The following is a 13,545-nucleotide window of genomic DNA, read 5'->3' as shown; positions in this document are numbered from 1 at the left end:
AAAGAATGCCATATCATAACAGAAAGCACATATTGTTGTGAGGTTGCTCAACACTGTCTTGCTAAAACAACATTTGACCCTTTACTCTGCTCAACATCAGAATTAACTATTAACTAGAGTAATATAATGGATAATTTTTATTCTTATTAGAGATAAGAATAATTTTCCAGCCATTGTCTTCAGTGTTATTAAAAAAAAAAAAAACAAACAACAAAAAACCTAACAAATTCTAATTGTACAAGTTCAAAAATTTCTGTAAGTCATGCATAAACAAGTGATTGTAAAGAAGCCTGGGTCCTCTGCTTAAAACATTTAATCAAGTGGGTTTTTTCTTCCAGAAAGAAGCCAAAAATACAGATCAGTATGCTTATATATAAATACTGTACATTCAGTTTACATGAACTTACCTTTGCATATTAAAACACAAAATGATTGTCTACAATTAAAATCAAACACCATGACATTGCAATAATAAATTGATACAAAACACTGAATGCAGTGCAATGTGTAGCATTCATATTCTTCTGACAAATATTTTCACAAGCAGCCTTTTTTTGACACATGAGCCACACAATTTCACATGGGGATGCCATTGTACCATTTACAAGTTTAGTAAAGCTAAGGATTTACATAAACAATTAAGAGGAGTTAGGGAAGCAGGATGGCATGTGTCCAGTACACTCTGTAGGAGTGTCTGTTTGTTTTTTGCTAAGGCAAAAGCTTAAGAACTAAGGGTTTGCAAAGCAGATTCAGCAGACAGTAGCCAGAAACGGTGGGTATTTTGGCGCATGCTTGGATCAGGTGACAGTACAGACTGAAAACTATGGCAGCTCACTGAAATGGTTACAGAAAGTAATGGCCCTGGATTCTAGGTGGAAGCAAAAAGGCAAGCATACATAGCACTCAATCACAAGCTTTTCTAGCAAATCTACTGAGTAGTTTATAGCAAGGTTTATCTAGAACTTTCAGCAAAAAAAGTCTGCAAAAGTTACCCTGCTCTTATGAGCCCTTTAATGGAAACCAAAGGCTGAGTATTAAACCTACTTCGATAATTTTTTCTAAATTGGCATGATACTTATAACAAAGTAGAGCCAAAGCACAGTTTCTACAGTTGAAGACTTGAGAAAATGTCAACAGTACAGTATACTATCAAAATAATGCCAACTCAAACCTCCTCCAACTGAAACTTTCCAAACTTAGTAAACAGCTTTACAATATACAAACAGCACTGTATTTATTTTGTGCCCTAAACATCCTTTGAGTCAATTCTATCCACTGCCAATTCATCTACCATTTTCCTTTAAAATATGAGGTGGACCTCTATGAAGCTGTACTGTTGACAAGACAACATCCTGTCCAAATCTTTCACCTGGAGATAACCCTAGACACTATCTCTACTTTCTGACACATAAGAAGAGACACCTTTCCAAGGTTATTTGCTAGAGGTTCACTTCTACAGGGCCTTTCAAGATTTAGCCACAATCTCCATTATGCTAGGTCCAAACTGATTTCTTAATACTGCAGAAAAATTAAGAATGGTCTCTTGACTGCAGAAATCACACTTAAGAGTTACTATGTTGAAGCTGAATCCCTAGATATCCCGAGACAATTACTCTGAAGTAGGAACGGTATAATTAATTTCAACCTATTTTAACTATTGTATAAATCAGTAAATATTTTCATTTACAATGTAACATTGAAATGAGGTGGAAAATCATACTATGAAGATTTTCAAAATCTACAATGACTCATTGTTCTGTTGTCTCAAAAATGGCAATGGACACACCAATAATACTCTTTCAAGTTCAATATCTGAGTCTTTCACTAGGCAAAGCCATTATCCACACCTTCCTTATCCCCTAATTCTTGCATCTCCTTCTTTAAAACCTATTAATCTGCTTATACAGAAAGAAGCGTGAGATTTTTTCATAGTTTTGGTGGTTTTGGTGGGTTGGGGGGGTGTTGGGTTTTTTTGTTTTGTTTATCTTTCTTAAATATGATTAAATAACTGTATAAAAAGTCATATCTCTTGTCTGTGAAGTTTAAACACAAAATTTGGGTAGCAAGCAATTAAACCTACAACAGACCAACCTAAACTTTGGAATGATTTTCAAAGCCACCCCATCCTTTTTTAAAAAATTACTCTATATTCATCTTTAAGACCAAAAGATGTGAAAATGAAAACATTGCTTACGATACGGAACTGAAGGAAGTAGATTACTGGGATTTATCAAATGAAAACTAAGATACACTAAAACATCAGGAAACAGTGCAACCACACCACCAAAGAGAACAGGTATACTTACTTAATCCTACAAAGCTTAAACTACAGACAAAACATCCAGCCTAGAAAACAATATTTAATCAGTGCTTTTCTGCCAGATGAGGTCAGACAGCACATATCCCACTTCTCAAGACTAAACTGCTGAATAAGCAAAAAGCAGGTTTAAGTTTGGATGTTGACAAAATTCTTAAATTACTGAAGAAACAAATTTAGGAACATTCAAGATTAAAACTGCATCCACCTTTCGTGCATTTACAGGACATGATGTTTTAACTGGCTGATCTTGTAAGCTTTACGACCAACATCATTAAACACAAATATTTTATACAGTCTACTGTGACATGACATCTGTGACATGAACTAATTTAACTTCGTAAATATAAACAATGTCCCAGATTAAAAACAGAAAGTAACTTCTTGGACTTTCACACGGAAAAAAGCAAACCTCCACTGTTCTACACTTTGTCTATCAGACACCTTGCAAGTTGTATATGTAATCAATCTTAGAAATAAACTTACAAGAATCACCTGGACAGACTGCAGCATAATTTAATCTTTTCTAAATATTAAACGTAACCTTTGAGGCAATAGTTTTCCATGAACTGGTTCAACAAAATCTGCTACCAATACCAACAAGCATTATCTATAACCACCATAACAGTAATACATCCTATAATTTATGCTTTTAATCATAGATGGTGTGATAGGAACTGCACAAGCTGCAAAAAAGTATCATCTCTAAACAAACAAACAAAAATCCTGCAATAATACCAAAACTGCAGTAATAGTTTAATTTATAGCTAAAGGAAACCACCATGTGATACAAAGAAAAAAGAAAGGAGAAAGAAAAGAAAAAGAAAAGAAAAGAAAAGAGAAGAAAAGAAAAGAGAAGAAAAGAAAAGAGAAGAAAAGAAAAGAGAAGAAAAGAAAAGAGAAGAAAAGAAAAGAGAAGAAAAGAAAAGAGAAGAAAAGAAAAGAGAAGAAAAGAAAAGAGAAGAAAAGAAAAGAGAAGAAAAGAGAAGAGAAGAAAAGAGAAGAGAAGAAAAGAGAAGAGAAGAAAAGAGAAGAGAAGAAAAGAGAAGAGAAGAAAAGAGAAGAGAAGAAAAGAGAAGAAAAGAAAAGAGAAGAAAAGAAAAGAGAAGAAAAGAAAAGAGAAGAAAAGAGAAGAAAAGAAAAGAGAAGAAAAGAAAAGAGAAGAAAAGAAAAGAGAAGAAAAGAGAAGAGAAGAAAAGAGAAGAGAAGAAAAGAGAAGAGAAGAAAAGAAAAGAGAAGAAAAGAAAAGAGAAGAAAAGAGAAGAAAAGAAAAGAGAAGAAAAGAAAAGAGAAGAAAAGAGAAGAAAAGAAAAGAGAAGAAAAGAAAAGAGAAGAAAAGAAAAGAGAAGAAAAGAAAAGAGAAGAAAAGAAAAGAGAAGAGAAGACAAAAAATATTTATAATGTACATATTAAAAAATCAAACAAAATTAAATTATTAAGTTAACACCATATAAAGATTTAAACCTCACCATACTTCCTTAGAATTATAAAAGTTCAAAAGAACTGTCCAGGCATCATAAAATGTTAAATATCAGAAATTAATGCATTGCTGCCAGATTTAAATATCTAACTTTGTCACTCCAGCTTTTAATTATTATTTTCATCAATCATTCATCCTATAATGGTGAAGTCCTCACAGCTTGCTCCTCTAATCATGAGTGGACACTATGGAAGATCTAGGAATCTGTTTTAATTGACCCTATTACAGTAACAAGGGCACGGTCTATCACTTAGAAGAGCTGCTAGGTAAAACGGAAGCTTACTTTGTCTTGTATCTCTCCATTGCTTTGTCATCTTGGCACAATAAACACAACATATTTTAAAACAAGCCCAATCTTTAAAGGGTTATTGCTGTTCAGATGACAGCAAAAAAGGGGCTACCACACAAAGCTGGAGATGCTATGCTGTAACAAGACAAGTCTGCTTAAACCACATTTTATCTATTTTATAACTGGTATCACAAAATTAACTACAAGTATCATTTAGAGCTTTATACAAGCCAAACTAGCTGGAACGTGAAAACAAGCAACAATAGTACTAGTTTACCTAACAGAGTCCTTGAAAGAAACATACAGAATTTTAAACAAAAGTCATCTCGCAACAAACACAGATAGAAATTCACAGACAAGACTGCTGCTTCCTTGCTGACTGCTATGCACACTACACAGCCCACTGCACAACTGCAGAAACGCGACATTATTATTTGGCACAAAATTATACCGCCTCTGTATTTCCTATTCACTGTTTACACTCCTCAGGCTTTTATTTGCTACATTCACAGAACCTCTGCATTCATTATTTCTATACACTCACAACTGTCTGTTTCGTTTTAAGACAAACCAGTTGGAGAAGCCTCTCTAAACTGGATCCAAGGAGCCTTTCATACAGTGCCTTTGGAGTTCAGGACCTCAATGAGACCACATTAAGAGAGACCAAAACCTTGAAACTTACAAACCCCACTGAAAATATAAGTGCAAAAGGTCAAAACCAAATTGCAGTAACAGAACTCAAAGTACAAAGTGAACCAGAAAGAAGAATAACTATGGTCTTTCCTTAAAGAAACATGGCATATCAAGGATCTTCAGTCTTAGCATTTCGAAGGAAAATCTCTTGTGCCTAGTTCAGCTCAGATAATGATCTTATCCATTAATGAGACTTATTTCTATAATACTGTTATGGTCAGTTAGAATTTGTGTTATCTGACATTTTCCTACAGTACTGTCTATAGACATTTTACAGGCACATGTTTATCTGTAATTTAGTTGGGAAGGCATCCTTTCAACTAGAATGATTCTAGTTTTCTTCTAACAATAATATATTTTGAGCCAGACAAGAAGTTCGACAACTGCATCTTTGCAACAACAGAATGACGTATCATAAGGCTGAAAAAACTCATTGTAATCCATGAAGGAAATTATATCAAGATATCAGTTTTAGCCAAGTCCTGTGTTTTTAAATTAAGAAGAGTTATGAGCAAGAAGAGTTATGAGCAAGAAATACGATTTTCTGTAAGATCAAGGTTTTCTCTCTTTTGTACCATCAAATCCAAACTGCAGTGGTGCAATAAGCAACAGCTTTATTGGAGCATTTGTGCAGTGAGAAGTCTATGATGGCTTTCACACTGTTGGTTAAATTTCAGGGAGGCTTTTAAATCAATATGAACACATTAAATAGCATTACTATTAGGCAAAGAATTCTAAACCAAAGATTTTAAATGCCAAGTTTATTGAGTTATGAACCTCTAACAGAACACAGGAATACTGTTCTATACTGACAATGACCATGATTTATTCAGTTACACAACTATCTACTCAGAACTTTCCAAAAGAAAAATGACGCACAGTCCCAAAGCAAATTATTTAATGAACATAAGGGTGCAACTGCTTCAAAAAAGGATATTCAAACACCACTCACATTAACAATAAAAAACATTCAGGAATATGTACTCTTCTGGGAAGACTGCAAAAAATAGACTAAAATATTACTGAAAAACATTGCGCCCCTCGCTCTGTTCAGAAAAGCCTCTGACAACTGCCTTAACCTACCATTATCATATCAACACACACTGATGTACACAAAGTCAACCTGGAAATTCTCCAAGAAAAAGCAAGAGGTCAAGTTTAAAATGTTGGTTTTCTACTAGTTCTGAACGATAGCCACATCAGACAAAAACATTCTGACATTTTCTACTGTGTTTACAAGTATGCCACATTTACACCCCAGGCAGCAGCATGAAATGTAATTCACACTTTCACTGTATGTTTGTGTTTCTGTAAAAGAAAAGCATTCAGTTGCAGAACCAAAACATGTTCAAGCTCTCCTCTTGCATTTCCTCATATACAAAAACAAGAGTTCTGGAGAATTTCACACTCCCACAGCAACTCCTGTGTTCCTTGGGTATCACACAAGATCCTTAAGAATTTTCTTAACAATCTTTTCTCCTTCCATATTTCTAACTACTGGAGCTCAAGAATCACTCCTGAAGCAGCTCCCTCAATAAGGAGTTTAAAAACGCAATTATGTGAGAACACTGCATATGTTGGTGCTATGAAACAGATATATGCAAAAGCAGTCTACTCAGCAAGTTCCTTGCACTTCTTAAGGAACCTCAGAGAGAAACTTTAACAAAGATCCTGTCTCCTGGATCCAGGATTCCTTTCATGTTTTCATATTTATACTACATCTTCAACACCTTTTTTCAGAGACAGCACCAGTGTATTGCCTCCACTTTACTATATACCCTCTTTTCCATAGATTTCTGCTTTGTCTGTCTACTTGCATTTTTCAGAATCATCTTGATCATCACCTTTTTGTAATTTTACAAGCATTTAAACAACTTTGTCATTGAACTATAATTCACAGACATTTCAGTAGCCTCTTTTCCATTCAAGAAATGGTCTTAACTTCCACGTTTGATTTTCAAGTATCTTTAAATTTTTTACTTTTCACCATGATCAGATGGTCCTGGTATATCTTAGAAACTTAACTAAATAAGCCTCCTTGCCATTGGCAAAAAAAAGAAATACCCCTCTATGCTACTATGCAGGTTACTAGCAAGGCTTAAACAAAGCCTGAACATTTTCAAAAAGGAAAATAATTTTAGCTTACTTACGGCTGTGATTACATTCTTGTGAACGTAAGCATAATGTAAAGATGTAGTATTATTTTCCTTAAGCTGTATAAATCCCTGTTCTCCTTAAGGCCAAATATTAGCCAGCAATGACAGAACTGGCAATAAGCTCTAGAAGGCAGAGATGAATAGAAATTTTCTCCTTTGGTTTCTCAGTGATGACAGATCCGCACAGCATATTCATTATTCCAGTTTAAGACAGAGTTAACTTGTATGCAATCTGCAACTCTACTATACATCACACACCATATGTAACAACTGATCTGCTGTCTTCCTCCTTTCTTCTTAATTCAGCAGCATACCTAGCTCTGAAAAGAAACATACTTCCAGGAGTATGAGCATAACCCGCTCAGTCCCTGACCAGTAAGATTAATCAAGACTGTTACTACAGAGCTGCTGATACCCGTCAAGGCTGCAGAAATACAGACCTCATCAGCAAGATGTTAACTCCAAAATTACTGTTGGGTTTAAACTTCCCTACTACAACATTTTTGGGAAATAATCACCTCTGGGTATAATATATTTGCCTTATTTTTTCTGTCATTTCTAAAGAATTTAGGGTACTGTTTTGGGTATTCTATTGAGAAATGAACTCATGACTTCCCCTTACCTTCCTAGGCTTAAATTTCTGAATCACTTTCTAGTCTAACTCAGTATGTGTTTAGTGACTGCACGTATCTCACTCCATTATTCTAATAAAACTCTTCCACAGTAACATCCTACTAAACACTATCTCAAAGAGGCAACAATTAATTTGAACTTTTCGTGGCAGCATATGAGAGAAAAAAATTTTGATGCATTTTTAACACCTTGATTCAGACTATGCCACACCAGTAACAGATCTGAGAATTTCTTAATATTAGTTTCATACAGAAAGTAAAATTAATTTTTAAATATTATCACTTTAGAACAAGCAAATAAAACCAGTAAAACCAGAAATCTTCATAATTATAATGTTACAGGATGGTTATTGCAGCAAGAAACAAGGATACCTGGAAATCCAAACTGAAGTTTAGAGCAGGACACAGAGCCGCACTGCAACAGTGAAGTACCACGAAGGAAAGTTTGTTTCAAGCGAAAACAAACTCCCAGAGGCCAGCTTTATACCTTTTTACCCTACCAACTTTAAAAACATTGACTATTGGCAAGGTCTGCTGGTTTGGGTATTATAGAGAAGTTATGCCTGCCTTTCTTCAAAAGCATGTTATGTTTCCAGAGGAAAAGGGGGGTGGAGGTAAAGGTCTTTATTTCACCCCCTGACAGGCCAGTACTGTATGCAGCTTTTCAGTAGACTGCCTCATCAACTCATCCATTATTCTCTGTGCCACTCTATAAGGAAGTTATACACGTTGATCCCTAAAGCTGCATAAAAAATAGAATATTGGGGCTTTTGTTCAAGTTAGGTGCTAAAGCAATTAAAAAGTTCAAATAATTACGCTGTAAGACCTGCAAGCTGATTGCATTTTATAGTACAAGATTTATGAACCAACCAATCCTGGATGATATACTATCCTTTCTCTTTAAACAGATAGTCCTCTTCATCTATTTTCCATTCTCTCAGACAATTTTTATATCTATTATTTAGAACAAACACATCCATCAATTTCCTGAAATTAACAGAAGTACAACCATTGCTGAAGTGCAAGCTCATGCAAAACAAACCAAAACTCACCAATAACCCCCTACCCTGCAGAAAAAAAAAAAATAAAAAAAATAAAGCAACCAACAAAAAAACCACAAAAAAAAAAAAAAAAAAAAAAAAAAAAATTAACACCTGATGTTATCCCAGTTTTATAAAGAACTCTTTCCCTAAATTACTTGCTTCATGGTCACTGAGCTGAAAGCAACTATAAAATAATCAGCTGAACATTCAGCTTTCCAGATTGATATTATTCTTAACAGTACTACTTTATACTAAAACAATGTTTTGCAATTTTAAAGAAAGCCTTTAACAACATTAAAACAAGACATTTAGGCATTTGATGATCAAACAGATTTAAATTTGAAGCATTAACCTGAATACCCTACAGCATTTCTAAGAACTTCACTGAGCTGCCATAATTTCTGTCAGCGTATGTAGTACTGAATGACTAGTAAAATACCTGAATTGAAACTATTCCAGTCTAGCAGTTTGTATGATCTTGTGTTACCCATAATTCCGACAAAGGCTGAGTTCAAAACAGCAAATTAGTAGATCAGTTATAGGAGCAGAATAGTGAAAAAAAACTACCAACAAGAACACAATTGACAACACCACTCCACAGGAACTGGAAAGACACAGACAGCAGAGTTAATAAGAGGCTGAAATAGAAAGGGAAAAAAGGAGCATGCTATAGCAATCTAGCACTAGGCGTGATCAAAGTGTACAGTATATAGCAATTATTGTCTTATCAGTAAGTTCTCGATTCACCTTCAAATGTTCTTTCTTTTGCTACATTTTCCTGTTTATTTGCCAGTTTGTTTCCTTTACCATTTTACAGAATTATTTGACTTAATATTTCATCACAGCATCAGAATTCTTTTTTTCTACTTCTTCACCTTCCCTCCCACAGCCATGTGCCTTCATTTCCCCTTTTGTTTTCATTGGTTTGCAATATACTGAGTTCAAAGTATCATGCATCTTACATTCACTTGTCAGGAGCAATCTACAAGTCCCGCAAAAACACTGCAAAGAGCCACCTAGTTGTGCAAATATGCATCTCTACCTTCTCTTATTTCTTACCCTGACTTCAGTCAGTTGGTAAAAACAAAGAAGTGCATAATGCAAGAAATTAGTTTTTAAAACTTCTGAGCAAAACTGATTTATTTTGACCTAAATAAGTTTACCACACAGTAAATTTCGCACATAAATGACCCATATCAGAAATCTGTTGAAAATACAGAAGCCTAAGACAACTTTGTGGCAAACAAAGGGAGAACTCGCATATAACTTATACTTTGACATTCCTTTCAATCTTCTCTCCAGACTGTGGAAATAAATCTTAAAAATCGGGGAGAAGGGGGAGGGGAAGAACAATACTGTGTACTCATACACTTTAAAAAAATCCCTTAAAGTAGGTTTTTTAATTCACATTAAGTCTCAGACTTTATTTCATGTTGCCAGTTTACTGGATCTTTAAATCAACAAAAATCTACCTGCTTGCAGGATTACTTGCCTTGGGCCACAGGCAGAAGAAATAAAATGAAAAATAATAATAATTAAAAAAAAAAAAAAAAAGGATTTTTTTTTGTTTTGGTTTTGACTGCTTTTAAAGATGCATTTGCACAAACTTTGCTTATTACTCCTGACTAGTGCATGCAAAACCACTACAGGTGCTATTTTTTACTCTGCATTTTTGAGTGCACTGTTAATTCCAACCTTTTACAGAGTATGCCTTGGCTTGTCTCAGCAAACATTAACAACAAAGTCTTCAAAGTCAAGTCACTTAATCCTGCTGTCAGAACTAGGACATGCAAAATACACATGTTCCAGTACTGGAGTTCCAAGTAAATATTAAAAAAAAATCTCAAAGTACTATTTAGTATATGTTTTAAAAACAGAAACAAAGCTGTAAAGGTTTTATAAAAAGAGGTTAACAACACATTTAGCTTAATTGTAGTCATTAGTCCTTAAGGATTTCAAGGAGCTGAAAATCAGCAAATATTCATAGTTGCTAGAGATCTAGTATTTCATCTTACTTGTGTTTGAATGAAAACTTACTGCTTTTTAATATTGAAACTTGATGCAAAAAAATAATTAAACCTTCAATAATTCAAAGACTGTTTTTAGTGCAAAGTTACTGGATTCAAAGTTCTTCATTATTTCATTAACTTGAAATTTCTCACTAAAAACATACCTTCTGAGTGACTATTATTTTTCAAGCTTAAATTGTCTGAAAAATATTGCTTTTCAATATACATTTTTCAAATAGACTTTAGATAAAGTACATGATCATTATGACTGAACAAGAGCAAAGGAAGTTGTTCTTGTGTTAACATACCAGGATTGTGAATGCGATCCAGGAGCTTCACAGACCGTGCACTGACAACACCACCAACGTGGACGAGAAAGCCTGGTGGAAAGGTCGTCAAGGTAAAAAATGGAAATTCCTGTTATGATTGAAAACAAACATCAAATGACTGCTTACCAACCACTGCTGATTGCCAACGAACATGCAATGAATTGATAACTTCCCTGAAATACAAGCAAAGCAGTTACATTACGCCAAACGTCCTTCAGGCTTACTAAGCACTATATAACCATATGTCTTCAAGTACCCGTAGTATAATAAAAGCAGAGATATTATACAGTGTAAGAATACTTTTCCCCCATAGAGTTGTATCTAGCACAATATTAATAAATAATCAAAACTTTACACATTTTGTTAGCAAAGCCTCTATTGGTCCACTTTTAGGATGGCAGCTAAACAACATAATTCTACTTTCATTAACTAATACAAAATGAAGAAACATTGGTCTCAATTTTTTAGGTCTCATTGTTACAACTGACTGCAGTTTGATTCTGAAGCACAGAATAGATCAAAGCGTAGTCTTGCAAGAATGATGAATGTCTTATTACAGGAAAACGTACCTGCTCTGCTGCTGTCCAAACTTTAACAAGTAAATATCTAACTTCTGGAATAAAGCATAAGTCTTCAAAATACAAATAAGTTCTTAAACTAAGGAAACTTACTTCCAATTTATTTGCATAAATTAGTTTTTACTAATTCATAATTAAAATTAAGAACTAAGAAGTTTCATGAACTACTCAAAAATGTAGTTCGCACAAGAGGCAGTAATTTTTCATGAAACACATAATGAAATAAAACAGTCATATTCGAAAGAGGTGAGGCCAAAACTCGAAGATTTAATTTTCTACAGGGACCTTCCATGGAAAGTCTAACATACACACTCATGGGGGAAAGGCAATAGATCGATGTTCAGCAATTCTAAATGCACAGAGGCAAAAAAAGAAAAATAAAAGTCATGCAATCATGGTTTGTATAGTTATGGCAACTGGTCAAAAGGAAAAAATAAACACCATAATTTCATATGGGAGAAAGTATAGTATAGATTTCTTTCTCACATACTTGAAGCACTTGCAACAGTACAGTTCAATTGAGCTTCTATCTAAACAGTATACATGCTGCAGATTAAATGAGAATCACTGTTCTTCCAGCAATACATGGCATGAAAAGTCCTCTTAAACTAAAGCCCAATGTAGATTTTAAAAAACTAATACTTCAGAATTCTTACTATTAGAACTCATGTAACTTTAAAGAGGTCCTATAGATCTCAAGTTTTCTGGATTTTCATTTTACTTAAGACTTTCAAAATTAAGAAGCAAACTCTGAAATCGGCAATCATAGTAGGAACAACCAGAAGAAAAAAAAAAAACAAAGAACCCCCCAAAACCACCAAAACCTGCAGTGGTGCTTTATGATGCAACTGAAAAGCAGGAAGATTTCACCACAGGACTCTCTAAACTTGCTTGACTAAACTGTCTTCAGGAGAACAGATGGATCTCTAGAGAGGGCTACAGAAGGATCCTTCCCCCAGAAGGTTCTAACAGATCATAAAGTGCTTTGTGGATTATCAGAATAGTCAAGAAAACTCTTGACTACAACACAGCCTGAACTCCTTTTTCTGTACATCTTTCATGCTGAAAAAGTGAAAAAATGTAGTACATCAGCGCTTTGTTAGAACCCTCTTTCACTGTGGCTCTGTAATACAATCTGTTCAGTGATTCACAAGTATACTGATAATACTCGTGCCTGTGTAATTCCATGACACTCATTCTGCCTAACTTATATTTAACTATATAACATACACGTTAGCTGTCCCTTGAATATAGTTATCCCACACTGACATTAAAAATGTTCTTTCCCAGAACTACAGAAATCAATAAAAATTCTACTGCATATGCCACCTACATAAATTCCATTAAGCCTGTATTTTATACATACATTTACACTCACACTTACATTTTGCTAAAGCAGTACATAGTAAACAAAGTCAACAACTGTGCTCTAAAGCACAAGCAGATCTGATACTTTTTAATCTATATAGAAATTCAAAAGTTACTTTCATTTTGTTCATTTTCATAAGGCTGCGTAGCGCAAGTAATTTTAGTATGTTCAAACTTCCAGTTTGCCTGATTTCCTATGCTACAAACCAGAATAAAATTTTAAGGTAATAACATGGTTTTATCTCAATCAACATATTGATACTTGCAAATCTATACTACGATACATGCTAAAATCAGACCTCTGTCCTATCAGTCAATTCCAGCCACAGACAGCTCTGGGTAAATGACTCACTCAACCATTCTGACACGCTCTGATTCCATTAACAATGTCTCACTCATTCTGACACAGATCATCATGTTATGGTTTTTTCCTTTTTTTGTTTTTTAAGCTCATCTGGAGGCTTTGCGGTTTTTATTATTATTCTATTACTCAAACACAAGTTCCAGCCCCAACTGCATCTGGTAATCTGTAATATTTCAAAATTATAAAGTTATACTTACATGGAAAACAAAGATTCCTAGAAGCCAAATACAGTGTTTCCGTATTACAAATCTCCTATATTACTGCAATTTGCAAAGGACTATCTTTAC

At 34.3% G+C, this 13,545-nt stretch overlaps 1 protein-coding gene across 17 annotated transcripts in view; it reads right to left on the bottom strand.

Annotated features, from left to right (window-relative positions):
- The window catches only part of C2CD5 (C2 calcium dependent domain containing 5), a 64,132-nt gene that overhangs the window by 27,585 nt on the left and 23,002 nt on the right, over positions 1-13,545 (bottom strand). For all 17 annotated transcript variants that reach the window (XM_080627862.1, XM_080627864.1, XM_080627855.1 and 14 more), the window contains one exon: positions 10,928-11,036. In XM_080627862.1, the coding sequence (XP_080483988.1) occupies positions 10,928-11,036 (109 nt within the window). The remainder of the gene's footprint in view (positions 1-10,927; positions 11,037-13,545) is intronic.

Source organism: Psittacula echo (genome assembly GCF_963264785.1).
Source record: "Psittacula echo genome assembly, chromosome: 1".
In the NCBI taxonomy this organism is placed as follows: domain Eukaryota; kingdom Metazoa; phylum Chordata; class Aves; order Psittaciformes; family Psittacidae; genus Psittacula; species Psittacula echo.
This window is presented reverse-complemented; position numbering and strand designations above follow the sequence as displayed.